The 20,516-nt window shown below is 44.1% G+C and overlaps 1 protein-coding gene across 2 annotated transcripts in view; it reads right to left on the bottom strand.

Moving 5' to 3' along the window:
- Positions 1-12,466: 12,466 nt before the first annotated feature.
- Positions 12,467-20,516, bottom strand: part of cftr (CF transmembrane conductance regulator) — a 61,239-nt gene continuing 53,189 nt past the window's right edge. For both annotated transcript variants that reach the window (XM_080762459.1, XM_080762460.1), the window contains 6 exons: positions 19,543-19,794; positions 17,991-18,146; positions 16,604-16,693; positions 15,108-15,280; positions 14,013-14,118; positions 12,467-13,360 (listed from right to left, as the gene is read on the bottom strand). In XM_080762459.1, the coding sequence (XP_080618585.1) occupies positions 13,136-13,360; positions 14,013-14,118; positions 15,108-15,280; positions 16,604-16,693; positions 17,991-18,146; positions 19,543-19,794 (1,002 nt within the window). In that variant the 3' untranslated portion in view covers positions 12,467-13,135. The remainder of the gene's footprint in view (positions 13,361-14,012; positions 14,119-15,107; positions 15,281-16,603; positions 16,694-17,990; positions 18,147-19,542; positions 19,795-20,516) is intronic.

Here is a 20,516-nt window from a genome sequence, read left to right on the forward strand (position 1 = left end):
TGGCCCCCCCTTTGTCATGGTGACGGGAAGCCTGTCATTATAGCTAGTGATAATGGAGGACTCTTGGGATGAGGTAATGGTTTAACTGGTGCTCAATGGCCACCGGCAGACGACAATTTACATTTGAGGTATTTAGCAGACGCTCTTAATCCAGAGCGATTTACAGTAAGCAAGAAAGAGTACAACACATGGTAAAATACATAGTAATAGTTATCAAGGATCATAAGCATGCTAGGAACCTAAAATCTGTCTAACAGTAGAATATCTGAACTGTACAATGAAACTAGTATAGAGTGCTATGTCTACATAAAATGCTAAATCTAAGTTTAGCCTTTGCGTGTACTGTGTATATATACGGTGAGTTTTCAGACTAAGATTGGGAGTGAGTCTTGCAGTTCTGATTGCAATCATGGGAAGTTCATTCCATTGTTTTGGAGCCAGAAAAGTCAGGGAAGTGTGGAGCGTTGTCCCGACTGTTTTAGTGAAGCTTCTGCCAGCCTTCCTGTGTTTGCTGATCTGATCTGAGCAAGCAGGGGGGGGGGGGTTACGGTAATTGTAGGGTTGGATCAGACTGGTTGGATCATCACATAAGGGGGCTGCCATACTGTACTTTGGTTGCTTTGTAGGCCAGGCTGGCCAGCATCAGTGTATTGTACTCTTTGCGGGCAGCAACCGGGAGCCAATGGAGGGAGCGGGGAAGGGGGGGGGGGGGGGGGGGGAGACACGTGAGAGTTTTGGCTGGTTGAAGACCATGAATTCTGAATGAAGTGTTTTCCACACTGGTCACAATATGGTTTAGCTCCAGTGTGAATTCCCCGGTGTATTTTAAGCTGTGGTAGTTGTCTCCACCAGGCCGAAGGCATGGGGAGAGAGCATGTTTTGCACTCCGTCCGTGTGTGTGTGTGTGTGTCTGTCCGTCTGTTACCAGCTAATCTCCGGCACCGTTAACCCGGTCGATGCCAAATTTTGCACACAAACTCCCTGGATGCCAACGAACCTCTGCCCCAAATGTTCCAGAACAGCCTGTTATAGCGCCACGCGCCACCAGGAGGCCGACTTTTGTAAAACACATTTTTTGATATTACTCCAGATTCTGTCCAAAAATCGTTACACAATACACACTCTCTATTTTCATGTGTTCAAGACGGATCTGTCCGATATTTCAGATTCCAGGCTAACATTGGCTTTCAGTTTGTAGGATTGGCCCGTTTAGAAAAAAAAAGCCTCAAATCATGAACGCAGCGTGCAATTTACGTGAAATCTTTCACGCACTTTCCTACTAGGCTGAGGAATATATCCCACCCTTTTCACATTGGCCTGTTATAACGCCACCAACAGGTGGATTTTTACAAAACACATTTTTGGAACAAAAATCACGATGCAGTCCGCCCTCTAGTTTATGTATGTATATGGCTACAACAGCCCACTTCATGTTTTGGCCTATAACTCGTGAACCGTAGGTCGTACAATCAACATTATTTTACCCTGGATTCTTTGGATTATTGAAGCAAAGTTTTTCAGGCCCTGGCTAGCCAACCCGGCCTGGCGAAAACCTGTGCTCTGTTTCTAGTTCCAATCTTAAACCGTAAAACCAAAAGCAATGCTAATTTACCTAAATGGACCCTTTGACTATAAGTTACGTCAACACTCCACATTTCTCAGCGTAAATTCTGCAGGGCTCATATTGGGAGATGAGGTCTGTGTTACAGTGACCTTACGACCTCTTGGTCTGGTCTGTTACAGCCCTCGCCAGTGGACACACTACCGGTTATAACAAGCTGAGGAGAACTATTGTGCTTGCTCAGTCTGCCTGATTGAATGCCGACTCTGTGCCAAATTTGGCTAATCATGTTTGGCGTAATTGGCCCAGCTTGATTGTATGAGGATGCTGGGTGACGTGTGTGTGTGTGTGTGTGTGTGTGCGTGTGCGTGTTATATGGGTCGACCTGCATTGCATTTAGGCTCTCAAATTGTAGGGCGTTGCGTACATGTGTGCATGAGAGCATGTGAATGCTAATATGATCCAGTCCACCACATGATGATTATGCATCATGCAATCATCATGTAAAATAAATTGTGGTCGAGTTGAAGCATAATTATGATTGAGAGAGGGTTCAACTAAATGGGTAGTGACAAGAAGTCAAACACAAACAAACAAACAAACAAAGGGTTTCATTGTGAAATGTGATGTGGGAAAACTGATAAAAGGACCACTTCACCACTTTTACCTATCTTCATATAATAGGTCCTCACTAATAATCATGATAAAATGGCAAAAAAGAAATCTACTCAGTCTGTGTCTCATAGGAGGGCTGTGGGAAGTTCAGAAACCCGTCCACCAGTGACATCATCATTAGGCAGATATTGTTTTAAACAAGATGCTTTTTTAGAATTATTTTTAGATTGTTATCGTGAGAACGATGGCTTCCATTTTCGCATTGCAACTTTTCAGGACTAGAAAGCCTGCAGTTTCTATTAGCTTGGATTCCTCATCGATGATGGAGGGAATGGGACATTGGGGCTGGTTAGTACCCCCGGGGGAAAACAAGCGCCATTACACCACTGCATGCATAGTGTACTGTATACAGTGAATGGAGTGAGGGCAGGCAGGGCAGGGCAGGGCAGGACAGTGCATGAAGTAGTCCAGGGAGGAAGCAAATAATCATGACCATCAGTGGAAGGACTGAGAGAAATGTGTGTAACCGGAGACATGGGGACACAGAATGACAGATTTAAAGCAGAACCGAGTAGTTGGGGAGTCCTGCAGAACCCCCCCCCCCCCCCTTCCCAGCCCCCGGGGGGAATACTTGGCTCATATTGACTCGTTCATTGTTGGAAACGCGCACACGGGCACAAAGCCTCCCTTTTTGTTTTTGATGGTGGACTGAGGGGGCAGCCGGGCCACCATCACTGGGTCCACTGTGTTGCTGGTGAGGCTGGTGGGCTCCGATCCACACAGCCAGATGAGAGAAAATAAATAAAGAAAAGAGGCCCAGCTGATCTCATATCCTGGAGCCCAGAGTTTCAAATGGACATGCAGAGGCCTCCGGAACAGACAGAGAGGAAGAGGGAACACAGAGGAAGAGGAGAGAGAGAGAGAGAGAGAGAGAGAGAGGGCTGTCCGGCGTGTCTGCTTGCCAGCCAGTAGGAAGAAACAGACCTCTGTTCAGTTCAGCGGCCATCGAGTCAACACTGCCAGGTCTTACACCTCCCGTCAGAGTCATCTTTATATTGTCACATCACAGGTTTAAACGCATTTAGACCGTCACCTGACGTAAAAAAAAATACCTATGTTTCTGTATGGTTCTCAATATTTCATAGGAGATCAAGGCAGGATCTCGTGCCCCTGAAAAATAATTGTTCAGGAATAAACCATCGGCTGTTACATGTATCCTGTATCTGGTCCCTTTATACTAAAGTATGTTTAAATTATTCATCAGTGATCACACACACCTGGCTTTGATTTACCCCAAATCCCCTCATTCTCTAACATGCAAGACGAGCCTCAGGGGAAATGCAGAGAAGAAGTAGACAGAAGGAAAAAGTACATGAGATGGAGAGGAAGAAGCATGTATGTATGTACTATTATGTTATGTACTCTAACCACAAGCCTTGTGGTTAGAGTGTCCGCCCTGAAACTGGGAGGCTGGGGTTCGATCCTCGGCCGGGTCATACCAAAGACTGTAAACATGGGACCCAATGCCTCCCTGCTTGGCACTCAGCATCAAAGGGTTGGATTGGGGGGGTCAAATCAACGAATGAAATGATTCCCGAGCGCGGCACGGCTGCAGCTCACCGCTCCTTGGCTGCGGCTCACCGCTCCAAGAGATGGGTCAAATGTGGAGAACAAATTTCACTGCTGTAACGTGGGTGACAAACAGTACGACTTTGACTTTGAATATATATTGGAATAGAAGCGTGTAAATATGCTACAACTGCAGAAAGGCTGGATTGGGGTTCATAACATAGCTGTCACCTCATGCCTCCCATCCAGTCTGAGCTCTTTGGGGTCGTGACCCTCATACTTGGCACCAAGCATCATGGGAGAATGAATGACGTTCCTGTTCTGGAACTCCACGACGTGCCAAAAGATGAGTCATCTAGATTCTAGAAACTTGACGACTTCAGCAACACACGGAGCCGTCGTCACTTCTTAAGCCCTAACCACAGCAAAGGGTCACCATGCAACTCCTTGGGTCCAAACGGTTGCAAGGAGTTAACGCTAAAACCACCTTGACCCTTTGGTGTGGTTAAGGGCTTTAAAGCACCTAACGTTACGTTCTTTCACCTACAATCTGAATCAAGGTTTGAAGTTGGCTTCTTCGTGCTATCAAAATAAATAATAATTTGGTACTTGAATAACTGAACAATCGAGCCAGTGTTTTGTGTTTTGGATGTCAAGAGAGGTCATGGCAACCAAGAAAAACGAAAGAAATGGAAATCACCCAGAAAGCAGATTCCAACATGAATAAAAATGATGCTCTTATCCAGAGCTTACTAACCAAATGAACCCTAGTGTCCCTATTCTGAGCATGTGATAATAGGTGATCGTTCGGCTAACATCGCCAAACATTCAGAGAAAATAGTCGACCTACAAGCCAACAACGTGACACGTTGTTAGCTTGTAGATTCCAACCAAGCGATTTGGCGAAGAGCAAAAAAAGGAGGCACCAAGTAGTCTAAAAACCTCTGGGGGACCACGGGCAACCAATCACTGTGTGTATATATATATATATATATATAGTGGTTATAAGAAGAATAGTAGATTAAGCTACCAGCAAGACAGGCAACCAACAGCAGAACACCAGCCAGTGAAGTGCCCTATACTGTACTCAGTATACTGTATGTAATGAGATATTTCTGTGAGCCTAGTAGGATCATGTGTGATAGAGAAGTGCTAGGATTCTAGGAAATGAAATAAGAGCTGTGGGGAGAACTTAGTATAGAAAAGGTTTATTTCTTCTAAACACCAACCCTTTGGCAGGCAAAAGGCATCCTCTTTTTAAACTTCCCCCCAAGGTCAATGCTTTGTTTTTTCTGCCTTTATAGTTTCATGTGAAGATTGACAGGAAAGAGGGAGAGAGAAGGGGAGAGACATGCAGCAATGGTCTACAGTACTTGCATGCTCTGCTTACGCACTAGTAGGCCATTTATGGCCTACTTATGTGCAACAAGCAAGTAGGCTTAGTAGGCACTCGACAGAGTGCAGTTCTAGTTGTCAATGCGTTTACAAAACAAACATTGAACTAAAGACAAACATTAAACCTGTGTATAGGAGGGCCTCAAAAATAACTAAAATTGGTTTTTAGAATTCAGGAGGTATACTGGAAAATACAATGACAAAAAAAGTTGGTTACTACAATTCTATTCTATTGCGTCATTTGTGTGGTATTTCCCTGTACACCAAAAAGGTGTACACTTCATCTCAGGATAGTACTGTAGCTCTCCTGACAGGAGGCCTGACCTAGAGATAAGACTCTTGACACAGACACCCACCTCACAGACACACCTGCCAGTCAGTCACGCCATCAAGGAATGCAGGGGATCCTGTTCGCCTCAGCTGATGTTGTCCTCTGGAGACGGAAGTCCTGACCCACCCCCCAAACAATGAATGAGCTACAGTGGTGCATGTTTCATTATGCATACAAACGTGTGTGTGTGTGTGTGTGTGTGTGTGTGTGTGTGTCTACATCTACACACATGCATGTTCATGGGGAGAACGATGCAGGCAAAACAAACAGAATAGCAGAGAGAGAGAGAGAGAGACACACACACACACACACACACACACACACACACACACACACACACACACACACACAGAAGCAATCATTGTGGGGATCCCTGCATCGAGTGACCTCGGTACATTGAAATTGATCTATTGGATACTTTGACTTTCAATTGTACACAGACTTTGTTCCACTTTTTGCTTGTTTCTCATGCCAATAAAGCCCTTTGAATTGAATTGACATGGCATTGAGAGAGCGACACTCACCTCTTCAGACTCCACCTTAGCCCGTAGCACTTTCCCTAGGCCTCGATGACCTTACAGGCTTATGCAAAGGCTAATAATGTCATTTAGATATAGCATGTTTTGGAGACGGATGCCAGGTCACTATTGACCTGGCATGCTATAGTGTTTATAGTTTCAGTAGGCCTACAGATTATTGGATATTTGAATATTCTACTGTTAGACTGCATGATAGGTTCTTGGTTTACTTATGATCCCATGCTCTGGATTAAGGGCGTCTGCTTAAAAGTCGTCAATGCCTAAATTGTAAATTGTAGGTTGTAGGTTGAAAGAGAGAGAGAGATGCCTTCATTCATAAGGCAAATTTGCCTTCATTCAATTCCGGCGAGCCAGGTGAAAGTCAGGTCATTTCCTGTGAGGCATGGTGTATTTTCCTGGCAAACAAACCAGCCTTAATTCACTTCTCAGTGAAAGCAATGTTACACGAGAGGGTATGCTTTACCGTCATTCATTTCAGAGGACTTGAAGTGGACCTCAAACATCTCCCTCAGTGCGGGGCGTTCTACAGGTGTGTGGTGGCTCGAACGCAGCTTCTAATAAATTGGGGGTCCCAGAGATAGAAATGCCATTAAATGGGGGTTCATAGCCTAATAATGCATGTCAAACTGGGGATGCTTGAAATTAAACGGGTTGACAATCACTGCTATAGAGCCATAAAAATCTTCTCCCTGCATGGCTTCAAATGGGGGTCTGCGGGCTAATTAGTGTCAATTTGGGGGTCCTTGACGTGAAAAGGTTTGGGAAATAGCCTACTGATTTAGAGTCACACTAACAATGTGTGGTTGTCCATTCTGTGCCCTGGACAGAAGAATGGATAAATTACATAGGCTGTAAATTCAGTATATTTGTGGTCTTCATGAGTATGAGTATATAGGCCTAGTTATAATGCTGTGATATGGATAGCACTTGACTTTAATCATAGTGTTGACTCAAGTGCATCATTGAACACTTGAGTTTTTACGAAGTAGCACTCATCATAGTTTAAATGAACCCCTGAAGTGCTACACAGGCCTGCAGCTACAGGCCTGGCAAAACAGGCAATACTAAACATTTCATTGTTATGTTAATCTGGATGGATAATTCATTACAAAGAAAGACATGGTTTGGCCTTGAAATAAACAAGTTTGTAGGCTATGCAGTAGCGCTACAGTGCATTTTCCTGATCATCCTATGGACATTTTGAGAAACTTAGCTATATAAAAACAGCTCCTTGTAAAATAAATAAATAATAATAAGCTGTTTAGCTACAGAGCCAGGGCTCATTCTGAAGAATATAAACTACCTACCTACCTTGATAGAACAATGCAAATCCAGCTGGCTAGGCACTAGGCTAGCTCGACAACTCCGATGAGAATGTTTGTTGTGGTCATATGTTGCCCCCCTGTGGAAGGATATGGGACTGACCGCTTCACAGAGCAGACGGAAGAGAAGCATTCAAGGATGCTTATTTGATCCAATAATTGGTTTAGGGCCAAAGCCTGAACAATTTAAGATCAGATAAGATAAGCCTTAGCAATAATAATAGCAGTAAAATAGGCAGGCTACTGGTACGGGTGATTTATACTTGCTTGTGTGTGTGTAATATTATTTTGACAGCAAATTTAGATTTTAGTTTAGTCATATTTTGAATGAAACTTGATTTGTCATGTTTTAGCCACTGAAATGTTAGTCTAATTTATCCTAAGATTTTAGAGTTGAGTAAATGTATTTTGGAGGGCCTTGATGGCGTCATTTTACACTTGGTTGCGTGCTGAAAATATCTAACCTATTTTGTGGTATGCAACCACTTGGCTTTCAGATTCAGATACCTTTATTTGCCATTGTGTAAAACACATAGGAATTTGCTTGAGTGCATTCCTTATTCCTTTTTTCACATATAACAAAAATAACAACAACACAAATACAACACTGTGCAGGAAGTATAAATATAAAGTGCAGAGTTTATTTATGGAACATAATGCAAACATGTCCGGTGACACTCCCTAGGGGGCGGGGTTGGGAGGGAAACCAGAGTCATTATTTAGCAGCCTGGCACGGCTGAGGGGAAAACACCTCTTCGGAGCCCCAGTTTAATGTGAACTGTGAATTATGTCTACAATATTGTGCATTTAATTAGTCAGAACACATTATAGCCTTTAAGGCTTCCGACACCGTAAGCTTAAGGCAATTGGTTTTGATAGCACATCAGTGCATCAGGAATCAGGATGCAATCCTACCTGGAGGGGAGAGGTGGACGCAACACTGCCCATTGCGATAGGCTGGAATGGCAGTGGTTCCCAAACTCTGTCATGTCAAGAACCCCCAAGTTCAAGTTGAAAAGATATATACCAAAAGATATATCCCCCATGAGAGAAGATTTGTACGGCTCTAGCAGTGATTCTCAACCCGTTTAATTTCAAGAACCCCCCAGTTTCACACGCAGTAGTCTACGGACCTCCATTTAATGGCCCATTTAATAGCATTTCTATCTCTGGGGCCCCCAATTTATATTATAAAATGAATGTTGATTAAACTCGGAGAGTGTACAGTACAAATGGAATGGAACCAAATTTGTACATTTGTACACTCTCTGAGTTACACACCCATTAGGGTCCATTTGGTTCCAAACTATCATTTAGCTGGGGGACCCCCTGGAATTCCCTCAAGGACCCCTGGGGGTTCCCGGACCCCACTTTGGGAACCACTGGCTTAGGGATGACGACAGTACAGCAACTTGCAGTGGGCCTGGTCTACAAGATGTGCTACACCCCTAAAGATACCCTGTGCATCTGTACCTGTCCACAATCACAATAAACCCTCTTTTTTTACTTTATTTAACTGTATATATGATGATTTCATTTTTCTTATAGAAGTGTATATTTACGCTACACGTCTCTAAATGTTCTGTTGAATTGAAAATGGAGGACCCTGATGCAAACAAGTCGTTTTATGGTTCTATCCTCGTAGCAGTTTTTGTATTGACTTGTGCTTTTCGTTTCATAGGGCCATACATGGCCCTATGAAACGATGAAACTATGAAACTATGAAAGTCATGCTGTTGGCCAGTTGGTCAAATGACATGGAACGCACAAGTAATGAAACCCTTTTCTCCTTTTCCTTCTTAAAATTGCTAAATACAACAGACAAGTAGTAATAGAAGTACAGTAGGCTACTTCGATACAATCGAATGGATACAAGTCGACCGATGCGATACATCAATACAGTTGGATCATTGAAATTAAAATCGATACACAGATGCAGTTACTGTATTGTTAATCTCGTCGACCAACACTTAAAACGAACATTCACCAATAATCATCACACACAAAGTTGAATTCTCCAAAAACATTTTTTTTACTGGAAATATAGTGGATTGAACAAACATCTTTTACATTTTTTTGGACATGTTGAGTCCCTTTCCTATGAGTAACAAATAGCTTGGTTTATAATTTACGCTGTAAAAAAGAATCACAGTTAACATATCAATGTGTTTTAGCCCACGGTACCTTTATTATCTGCAGCGTGGCTATTTATAAAACACTCATTCAATGTGAAATGTGCCACAGAAAATACAATAAAGATTTTCAAACTGATTTCCAGTTTTGGAAGGAAGCACAGAATGGAACTGGTCAAAAACAAACAACAAAACAAACAAACAACAAAATCACATCTTGATAAATGCATGTTTTGCTTTTGTACAGCATTTAATTATTACCGTTTTCCTTTTTCCTCGCTAAAATAGCACATGGTGAAGAATTAGCTAAAGAGTACCTCAGGTTTCTATAAAGTGCATATAAATAGAAAAATAATCGGTACTTGAGGTCAATCACTTGTTTGTAGCGTTACCCATCATGCAGTGTTGTTTTTGGCAGCAAATTTTGACTTTAGTTTTAGTCATAGTCTCTTGAATAGTTTTCATTTAGTTTTAGTCACATTTAGTCGACTAAATATCACAAGATGTTATGAATCTTATGATATTACAATCTTTTATTTTAAGACAAAATCTCCAGGTGATTTAGTCGACTAAAATGTGTTTTGCCGGTCCTTGATGCCGTCTGTCTTAATGGCTGATTTTATACCTGCTGAAAATAGCTGATCTACAGCGCGACGCGTTGTGAGCTTGTAGATCGGCTATTTTCAGCATGCAACCAAGTGTAAAATGACTCGAGTCTTTTACTTATACTGGATGTCTTGTCCACTAGTCCCTTCCTAACATTTTACTCTAGTTTTTATCTGTTGATGAAATAGTCCACATATTTAGCCTTAGTTTTAGTCAACATAACTTTAGTTTTAATTTAGTTTCCATTTAGTTTTCGTCAGTGAAGGTAGTCGACGAACGTTTTTCGTCTTGCGTTTTAGTTGACGAAAACAACACTGCCATCATGCTTTAGTTATTGTTGCCATTTGCTCCGACCATGCCAGTAAAGTTGCCTATATAAGCACAGCGTTGTGCTTCATGTGTACACTGTCGTGCACTGGTGTCACTCACTGAAAAATAGCAGATCTACAAGCTCGCAATACGTCCGCGACGGATTGTGAGCTTGTACTGTAGCTCGGCTATTTTCGGCAATTAAGGGACACCGACCGGGACAGCGTATAATTCAGGCTTTAGGGTCAGCTGACCTATTCAGGGATATTATTAGGACAAAACGAACCAGGAAAGTTGATCAGAAGGCCCTTCAATCCACAGCATTACTGTACATACAGTATATTTACAGTCACTATTATTAATTAAGTTGACACTCAAATTTACAATCTGATATGAGGATCTCTATAAGGATCTCATGGATAGGCATCTAACATTCCTCATAATCCACCTTCTCTGTGAAATAATGCCTTAAATTAACTATCATAATCACTATTATCATCATTATTATTATTATTAATATTATTTGAACCAAATTATGAACACTACAATCTATGAATGTCATTTGTTTTGCCTCGTCATGGTCTTTCTGTGACACTGAAGATCAGAAACCTTTACCGTTTTGCACAGGCCACAGGTTATGATGACTACACAGCAAACTCCTGAGTGTTATTTTAACTGTACGTAACAAATGACTTGTTTTTTATGAGAGTCGTTTTTTTTTTTACCAGGATTGTGCCGTAGCCTAGTGTTCTCCACTGCAGCCATCTGGGCGTCCGTCAGCGTCGCGTCACCGTCGTCAATGCAGGGAATGTTCCCTTTTGACGCGGTACAAACGCATCGCGACGCAACACACTCCGTGGAGCCCCAGGCCTTATTATGGCAGCAAGTCAGAGTCCTTGTATCGTATTTGTACTTGTCCAACACCAATTAACAATACTTTTTCAAAAAAGAAAAAAAAGTGGCTTGATTGTCATAGGTTTCGACATCTGTGTAACAAAGAAATAAATTATATTGCAGTCATTTTGTCTGTCATTTTCTCAACCTTCCACATCACTAAAGTCTGCATAGAGGGTTCAGGCTTGGTCCTTGTAACCAGGTTCGTATGAATAAATGTGTGTCTGTCTGTCCAGGCATGAGCATTCTGTCTGTCAGACTCCAACGCCTAAACTACGGCATGTTAATAAAGGTCCTTAATTAACAAGCTCCAGGTTAAATTTAAGGCAATGGGCCTTTGTTTTGTTTTCCAGGTACAACCCTAAAGAAAGTAAATGAGGCTACATCGTTCTCGGATACGTTAAGAGCACAGTAACATTTAACAGATACTGTAAAGGAAAATAGATGCACACTGGATAGCTGCCCCATAATAAGCCTGATTAATATTAATACTTATATAATATGACGGTATCCAGCGAGCGCCAAAAAATATAAATAGGCTATTTTGGCACGGTCACCGTCGTATGAGAGAGTAGAGAGTTAATTAGGCCATTACTACCATGCCTGATGAAGGCACAGTAATGTTGAAACATAACTAAATCAGTGGTGGAAACTAACTAAGTACATTTAAGTACTGTGCTTAAGTACAATTTTGAAGTACTTGCACTTTTCTTGAGCGATTTAAATTTCCACTACTACTCCACTACATCTCAGAGGCAAATATTGTACTTTAGTTACTAGTTACTTTGTAGATTTTGATTATTATTACAAAACATACATTTACCATTTAACTTCAGCCCTATATACATTTTGGCCATTTGAAAATAGCTACAAGCTCACAAGCTCACAAAATAGCTACAAGCTCACATTGCGTCGCATTAAGATTGTAGATCGGCTATCTTCAAAAGGTTTTCATACATTTGAAAACTTGAAATGGGACATTCTGGAGTACTTTTACTTTACATTTTGAAACCAATACTTTTGTACTTTTACTCAAGTAAACTTTGAACAGCGGACCTTTACTTCGACATTGCAGTATTGATACTTTTACTTAAGTAAAACATTTTAGTACTTTTTCCACCACCAATCGATCTATCCAGTGTGCATTCACTACGTTTAAACCTCGTCCTCGACTGGACCTCGAGTTAAAAACATGCAACTTGGTACTGGGCTGTTTGTATGGAATGAGTTTGTCCATAACCATTAATTGGGCCACTAGAAACCGTTAATAGCTAATCTAATTGGCATATTCCAGTTTTGTTCTGGCAAAAGTATATATTATTGTTTTTGCAGATCAGTTGTTGTCCAACGGTAGCGACAAAACAGCTGCTGTACTCATACACCTAAATAACACTCAAGTCATAGCCCTTTTCATTGTGTGTGTGCGTGTGCGTGTGTGTGTGTGTGTGTGTGTGTGTGTGTGTGTTTGTGTGTGTGTGTGTTTGTGTGTGTGTGTGTGTGTGTGTGTGTGTGTGTGTGTGTGTGTGTGTGTTCATATGTTTGGGCGCAGGCACACGAACGCGTCAAGAGGCGGACAGAATACGTCTAGAGCAGGCGTCTCCTTCCTGGTTTTTAAACAGCCTGTGGGTGTAAATGACGCTCGCTCGCGCGCGGCTTCAGCTTGCAGCGTCGGCAAAGCGTTTCCGTTCCTTTTTGCCGACGCTACAAGTTACAGCCGCACGCGAGCGTCATTTACATCCGCCGGCTGTTTAAAAACCCGGAAGGTTTTCTGACGCAAAGGTGTTCCTGCGCCCTGTGTGTGTGTGTGTGTGTGTGTGTTCATGTGTGTGCGCTGTGCGCGCCACGTGCGTCCCCCTCCCCCCTCACAGCCGGGTGTCTTGCACCTCGTCCTCGGCCTCCTCGGGCAGCGAGGTGATCTTGGTGTCCTGTGGCGCCGCCCTCTTGGAGGAGTTGAGGCGGTGCAGGCCCTGCAGGGCGGGGAAGAGGCGGAGCCGCTCGGCGCTGCTCATGGCCTGCTTCAGGTGGCTGCTGTCGTTCATCAGCTTCTGGATGGAGTCGTAGCGCTTCATGGAGCTGCCCTCGATGATCTAGAGGAGGAGGAGACTGATTTATACTGGGGGCGGGGGCGGCTCAGGGGTAGAGTGGCTGGATGGTAACCACAAGGTTGCCAGTTCGAACCCTGGCTCCCCCAGAGTGTCGAAGTGTCCTTGAGCAAGACACTGAACCCCAATTGTTTTGTTACAGGACAGTGTGTTAGTGGACTCTCCTATTGTTTGTCCCGTAGCTACAGCGACGGAGCCACAACAGTTCATTTGAAATAAAAGGGGCCAGGCAGTGGGCAGGAGACAGAAGCTTCTGGCTGCAACCAGTTGGAACAACAGACCGAGGGGACAAAACGCTTTGTGGGTTTGTTTGTATTTCTGGAAACCAATAACGTTTGTCCTGGGCAGCGCTATAAGCCCCCAGGCGCAGAGACGGATGGACAGACGGACGGACGTTGTCTCTTCAAATAGTGTCTGACCGTGGGGATGTATTGTTATTATTTTATGTTCTTCTTGTTCTAGGTCAGGAGGACAACTTGGAAAGGTGTGTGTGTGTGTGTGTGTGTGTGTGTGTGTGTGTGTGTGTGTACCGGTGTCAATCCATAAACGAATAAAACAGTACTGTATGAGAAGAATAAGTAAGCAAAGTGTGTGTGCGTGCGTGTGTGTGTGTGTGTGTGTGTGTGTGCGTACTAACCAGGAAGTTCTGACACTCCAGTAGAGGTTCCACTCTGTGCTCTGACAGAATGACGGTACAGTCTGAGAACGACTGCTTCAACGTTTTCCTCAGCAGCTTTAATGTTCTGCGCACACACACACACACACACACACACACACACACACACACACACACACACACACACACACACACACACACACACACACACACACACACAATAACACTGTAAATTAGATGCAATTTTGCAATTGACCCAATTAAATGCTGTAGTGTACGTATGCAGTATGCACACACACACACACACACACACACACACACACACTGACTGAAATCAACACACACACACGCCTTGCCAATGCCATGCTCACTTGCTTCCACCCCTATCGCTCCTCACTAATTTAATTTGACCTAAATGCACGCGCGCACACACACACACACACACACACACACACACACACACACACGGAATCAATTCCATTTCCTCTCTTTCACTGGCCACAACATTGGCCTATTTCAGAGTTCCTGTTGATACAGAGATGAAAGCAGTAGGTGTGTGTGTGTGTGTGTGTGTGTGTGTGTGTGTGTATGTGTGTCCTAATGTCAGCAGACCGCTCATTACAGGCATCATTTATCATCAAGGCCACTATCTTCACATGCACATATTCGTTGACCAATTACCACATACTGTAATACGTACGCACGCACACACACACACACACACACACACACACACACACACACACACACACACACACACACACACACACACACACACACACACACACACACACACACACACACACACACACACACACACACACACACACACACACACACACACACACACAGAGACCCTGAGATGGTCTCCATTATGCCATACGGGCTGACCACACCACACATTATTATCCAATGTAATCCTGGCACCAGCTTAATGTATCTGCGGCCCATCATGGCTCATACCAATACTAATAGTTCTTTTCATTGTTTTGAACAAGATTGTAGGTATTGTATTGTATTGTATTGTATTGTATTGTATTGCTTGTTCCAAGAGAAGGTGATATGGCCTGATTTAACTAACAGGCTATACGTACATGGGGTCGAGGCTATACGTACATGGGGTCGAGGTAGGAGGAGGGCTCGTCCAGCAGCAGGATGCGGGCCTTGCTGAGGATGGAGCGGGCCAGACACAGCAGCTGTTTGTGACCGTTAGACAGAACGTAGCCTCCGTCCTCCAGGACGAAGTCCAGCTTGTCTGGGAACTGTTCGATCACCGACTTCAGACCCACCTGGGAGAGAGAAACAAGACCACACACTTCAGACCCACCTGGGACAGAGAAACAAGACCACACACTTCAGACCCACCTGGGAGAGAGAAACAAGACCACACACTTCAGACCCACCTGGGACAGAGAAACAAGACCACACGCACACAGTTGCACACATCATCCTCCAGTGTTGATTTTGACAGCAAATTTTGATTTTAGTTTTTAGTTTAAGCTCACAACGTGTCGTGAGCTTGTAGATCGGCTATTTTCAGAATGCAACCTAGCATAAAACTGGATCTCTTATCCACTAGAGTCTAGTGGATAAGAGATCCAGTTTTATGCTAGGTTGCAGAATTCATTCCATATGTTGGTCTGACCCCCCCCCCCCCCCCCCCCCCCATGCCAAAGCGCCAGCGCTTGCCCAGCAGTCTGCTGTCACCCAGGCTTCTCGGCATCAGGGCGTCTTACTGTTGACTAAATATAATTTGGACAATTTTGTCAACAAATAAAAAACTAGAATAAAATGTCAGGGTTGGATTAGTCTAGTGACTAGACTAATCCAACCCTGACATCCAACCCTGACATCCAACCCCCCTGGGGGGGGGGGGGGTCAGACCAACATATGGAATGAATTCTGTGCTGGATATATGTCTTGAGTGTACAGGGTTTGATGAGGTCAGATCAACATATGGAATGAATTCTGTACTGGCTATATATGTCTTGAGTGTACAGGGTTTGATGAGGTCAGATCAACATATGAAATATCAGAACAGGAAGGACCGGTGGGGAGGTTCAACATACAGTATGGAATGTCAGAACAGGTCAGCTCCATATATGGAGATCTAAGGGTTTGAGGTTTGAGGTCAGATGTAGAGTTCTTGGTCCGGCTCCATTTATGCAAAATCCCTAACTTTTTTTTTTTATTATTTTGAAAAACAAATTAAAATTGTTCAACTAGTAGATCGGCTATTTGAATATAGAGTACGTCGGGTTACGGGGTGTAAGGAGCAGCAGGGCCAGTAGGGGGCGATAACAGAGCTTTTTTTAGGCTTCTTGGAAATTGAAAGATAGAGAGACAGAAAACTAAGTACATTTACTCAAGTACTGTACAATTTTGAGTTTTTCCAATCTTCAATACTTATAATCCAGAGGCAAATATTGTTACACCACTACAATTAGAGAGAGAGAGAGAGAGAGAGAGAGAGAGAGAGAGAGAGACAGAGACAGAGACAGAGAGACAGAGAGAGAGAGAGAGAGAGAGAGAGAGAGAGACAGAGAGACAGAGAGAGAGAGAGAGAGAGAGAGAGAGAGAGACACACAGAGAGAGAGAGTTATAAAGCTCACCTCCTCAGTCACTCTCCACAGCTCCTCGTCGCTGTAGCGACCGTGTGGGTCCAGATTCATTCGGAACGTTCCGGTGAGGATAAACACTTTCTGTTTGAACACCAAACAAGACATCAGCGGAGATCAGATCAGTGGTTTAACAGGAAATTATCAGATCAGTGGTTTAACAAGAAATTATCAGATCAGTGGTTTAACAGGAAATTATCAGATCAGTGGTTTAACAAGAAATGATCAGATCAGTGGTTTAACAAGAAATTATCAGATCAGTGGTTTAACAAGAAATGATCAGATCAGTGGTTTAACAGGAAATTATCAGATCAGTGGTTTAACAAGAAATGATCAGATCAGTGGTTTAACAAGAAATTATCAGATCAGTGGTTTAACAAGAAATGATCAGATCAGTGGTTTAACAAGAAATTATCAGATCAGTGGTTTTAACACAACAAGAAATTATCAGACCAGTGGTTTTCAACCCTTTTCAATTATCAAGGCCCGTTATGTATCCAGCATTTGAGCCATGGAGTGGACCACCCATCTGATCAGATTTAGCCTCTCGAACCAAAAACGCAGAACATTTTGTTAAGAGTGTGTCCATGAGTGAGGGGAGGACGGCAGCAGTCGCTGTACCGCACTGTTGTGACGAAAAGAGAGTTGAGCCAGAAGGCAAAGCTCTCTGTCTACCGAGCAATCTTCGTTCCTACTCTCACCTACTGCATGGTCATGAAGTGTGGGTCATGACCGAAAGAATAAGGGTGCGGATACAAGCGGCCGAAATTAGTTTTCTTCGACGGGTGGCTGGCATCTCCCTTAGAGATAGGGTGAGAAGTTCAGTCACACGAGAGAGACTCGGGAGTAGAGCCACTGTTTCTTCGCCTGGAAAGAAGCCAGCTTAGGTGGTTCGGATGCCTCTCGGGCGTCTCCCTAGGAAGGTCGTACTCGAGGCACGTCCCACTGGGAGGAGACCCCGGGGCAGACCAAGGCGCAGTTGGAGGAAACACATCGACTCACTGGCCTTGGAGGAACGTCTCAGGATCCCCCAGGAGGAAGTCACTAATGTTGCCCTGGAGAGGGAAGTCTGGAGCTCTCTGGTTGAGCTGTTGCCCCTGCGACCAGACTACGGATAAGCGGTTGAAGATGGATGGATGGATGGAAACCAAATTATCCACAAATTGGTCCCGACACAGTGTTTGGGGGACACTCCCGTTAAACTTTCCAACAAACTCCCGTAAACTCCGAATTGTACCATCACACCTGTATATTACCGTATATTACTGTATATGCTGCTAAACTTGAGGTTTACGGGCAAAATACAGTGCCCATAATTGCCCGTTTACTCCTTTTTTCACACACTTTCTCAGGGGCACATGTAGCAGAGGTTGTTGCATACCTGCGGCACCACGCCGAAGGCCTTCCTCCACGTCTGCAGGGAGACAGAGTTCCAGGACACCCCGTCGATGGAGATCTCTCCGTCGGTGTGGGCCAGACGCAGCAGCGCAGACAGCAGGGTGCTCTTCCCCGAACCGGTCCTCCCCAACAGTCCCACCTACACACGCACACACACACAATTAAGTAAAATTGGCAATACCACAGGTTAATACCGACATGCGCCCGCTTGTAGCCATATTCTGTAGCACGTGTCATTGTCCAGTAGGCTACTATGTACAATTTCAAACCAGGTGATAACTTATTCTGTCTACCACGGCATGACAACTCATATACACCTGTGCTTGGACGTGCTAGCTAGCAGCTAGCTAACTTGCTAGGCCCATCGGCTGCCCAACTGTTGGCGCGAAGGCGTTGTTAATTTACATACTGTTGGCTCCGGAACACCTCACACGTGAGAGAGAAAGTAGAGCTGTGAGATATTCGACTTTAGAAGAGGCTATGCTGGCAGGCTCACTGAGCTACTGTACTGTCTGTACTGTACTGCACTTTGGCACCATTCCCAAGAGACATTAGGAGGTTTATGTTACGACGATGCTGCTAATTTGTCCGTGAGAGAGAGAAGGGATTTGCAACATGAATGCATTAAAGAAGACGTGCTGTCTTTCAGAGTCGTTGGAGGTGTAGCCTGCCATAAGCTGCTACATGGCATCGTCTTTGGGCACACGCACACACACACACACACACACACACAAACACACACGCGTGTGCGCTTGTGTTCGTACGGTGATGTCCCAATGATACTCTCATTCGTCTTTGCGTCCGACCGTGTGAATGCAGCATCAGTAAAAATTAAAATAAACTAATTAGATGGTAGTGTTTTGTTGTCAAATTGATTTGTGCTGTAAACTGTCCTTGGCCAGACTTATTTCTGGTTTCTAAATGCATGCCTGTCATAATAACCGGATAGTACAAAAGTCAACGTTTCTGTAATGCCATGCATGTAAACGCTCTGTTCAAATGACTGCCATAACCGGATTATTCCCACTAATCACATTAATTGGGTGCATTCACCGCATCGTAGATGCTCTAATTGGACCTCGGACTAGGCTTCAGAAGAGGCACTTAAGTCACAACTTCCTCCATTACAACATAATTCATTTAACTTACACTTTGGGCGTGGCATTAAAGGATTTAGCCTCCATTTATTTCCCCAAAAATAACTAATGGTTATGGTTATTGTTCACTATTGAACGTCCCATTTCACAAGTTCAAAATGTGTACAAAATCTTTTGAAAATAGTCGATCTACTTGTAGATCTGCCAAAGTAACTAAAGTTTTCAAATAATTGTAGTGGAGTAAAATTAAAATGTTTAGCTCTGAGATGTAGTGGAGTAGAAGTAAAAGTATTGGAAATTCGAAAAATATGTACTTTCCATCACCACACACACACACACACACACACACACACACACACACACACACACACACACACACACACACACACACACACACACACACACACACACACACACACACACGCGCGCGCCACCTACGCTGTGTCCGCCCTCCACGCTGAAGGAGACGTCACTGAGCACGGCGCGCCCGGCCTCCGTGTATTTGACCGTCACGCCCTGGACCTCCATCTGGCCGCGGTTGGGCCAGTAGTCCCGCGCGTGGGGGTTGTCGATGACCACGTCGTGGTGGTGACCTTTGCCCCCGCCGCCACCTCCCCCGCCCCCCGCCTGGTGATGAGGCTCCTCCGAAGGCAGGTCGATGAACTTAAAGACACGATCCACCGAACGCATCTAGAGAGAGAGAGGGAGAGGGAGAGAGAGAGAGGGAGCAGAGAGAGAGAGGGAGCAGAGAGAGAGGGATAGAGAGAGAGAGAGAGGGAGAGGGAGAAAGAGGGAGCAGAGAGAGAGAGGGATAGAGAGAGAGGGAGCAGAGAGAGGGAGCAGAGGATAAGGGGATGGAGAGGAAGAGAGGAAGGAAAATAGTCAATGAAGAAGTGTGGTAATTGCATGAATAAATGATGACAGCAAGTCCGAATTAACCTCACTTTGTGTGTGTGTGTGTGTGTGTGTGTGTGTGTGTGTGTGTGTGTGTGTGTGTGTGTGTGTGTGTGTGTGTGTGTGTGTGTGTGCGTGCGTGCGTGCGTGTGCGCCTGTGTTCCTGCAGTGGTTCTGTCTCCTGGTGGTCTGTTAGTGGCTGCTTGTCTAGAAAGGTTCTCTCTCAGTCAGAGAGGGATTAGCAGCACATCATACATATTGTATGAGTGAGAGAAGAACTGAAACCTCTCTGAATCACTCATGGAACTAGGGGATGTTACGACTTTTTTCGGTTCCCGATCCAATACCACAATTCCTGTGTTAGCGATGTATTTACCGATACTGAATACCGATGCCAGTGTTGTGATCTGGTGTTGTGTTTGTAGCAGACTCCTCACTCAAATGTGCACTTGCAGTTTGGGCAACTCCAAAGCAAACTCCACATGCCCAAACCTTTTATTTACCTGCCATAGTGTCAA

Source organism: Protomyctophum bolini (assembly GCF_963924005.1).
Source record: "Protomyctophum bolini genome assembly, chromosome: 4".
NCBI classification, from domain to species: domain Eukaryota; kingdom Metazoa; phylum Chordata; class Actinopteri; order Myctophiformes; family Myctophidae; genus Protomyctophum; species Protomyctophum bolini.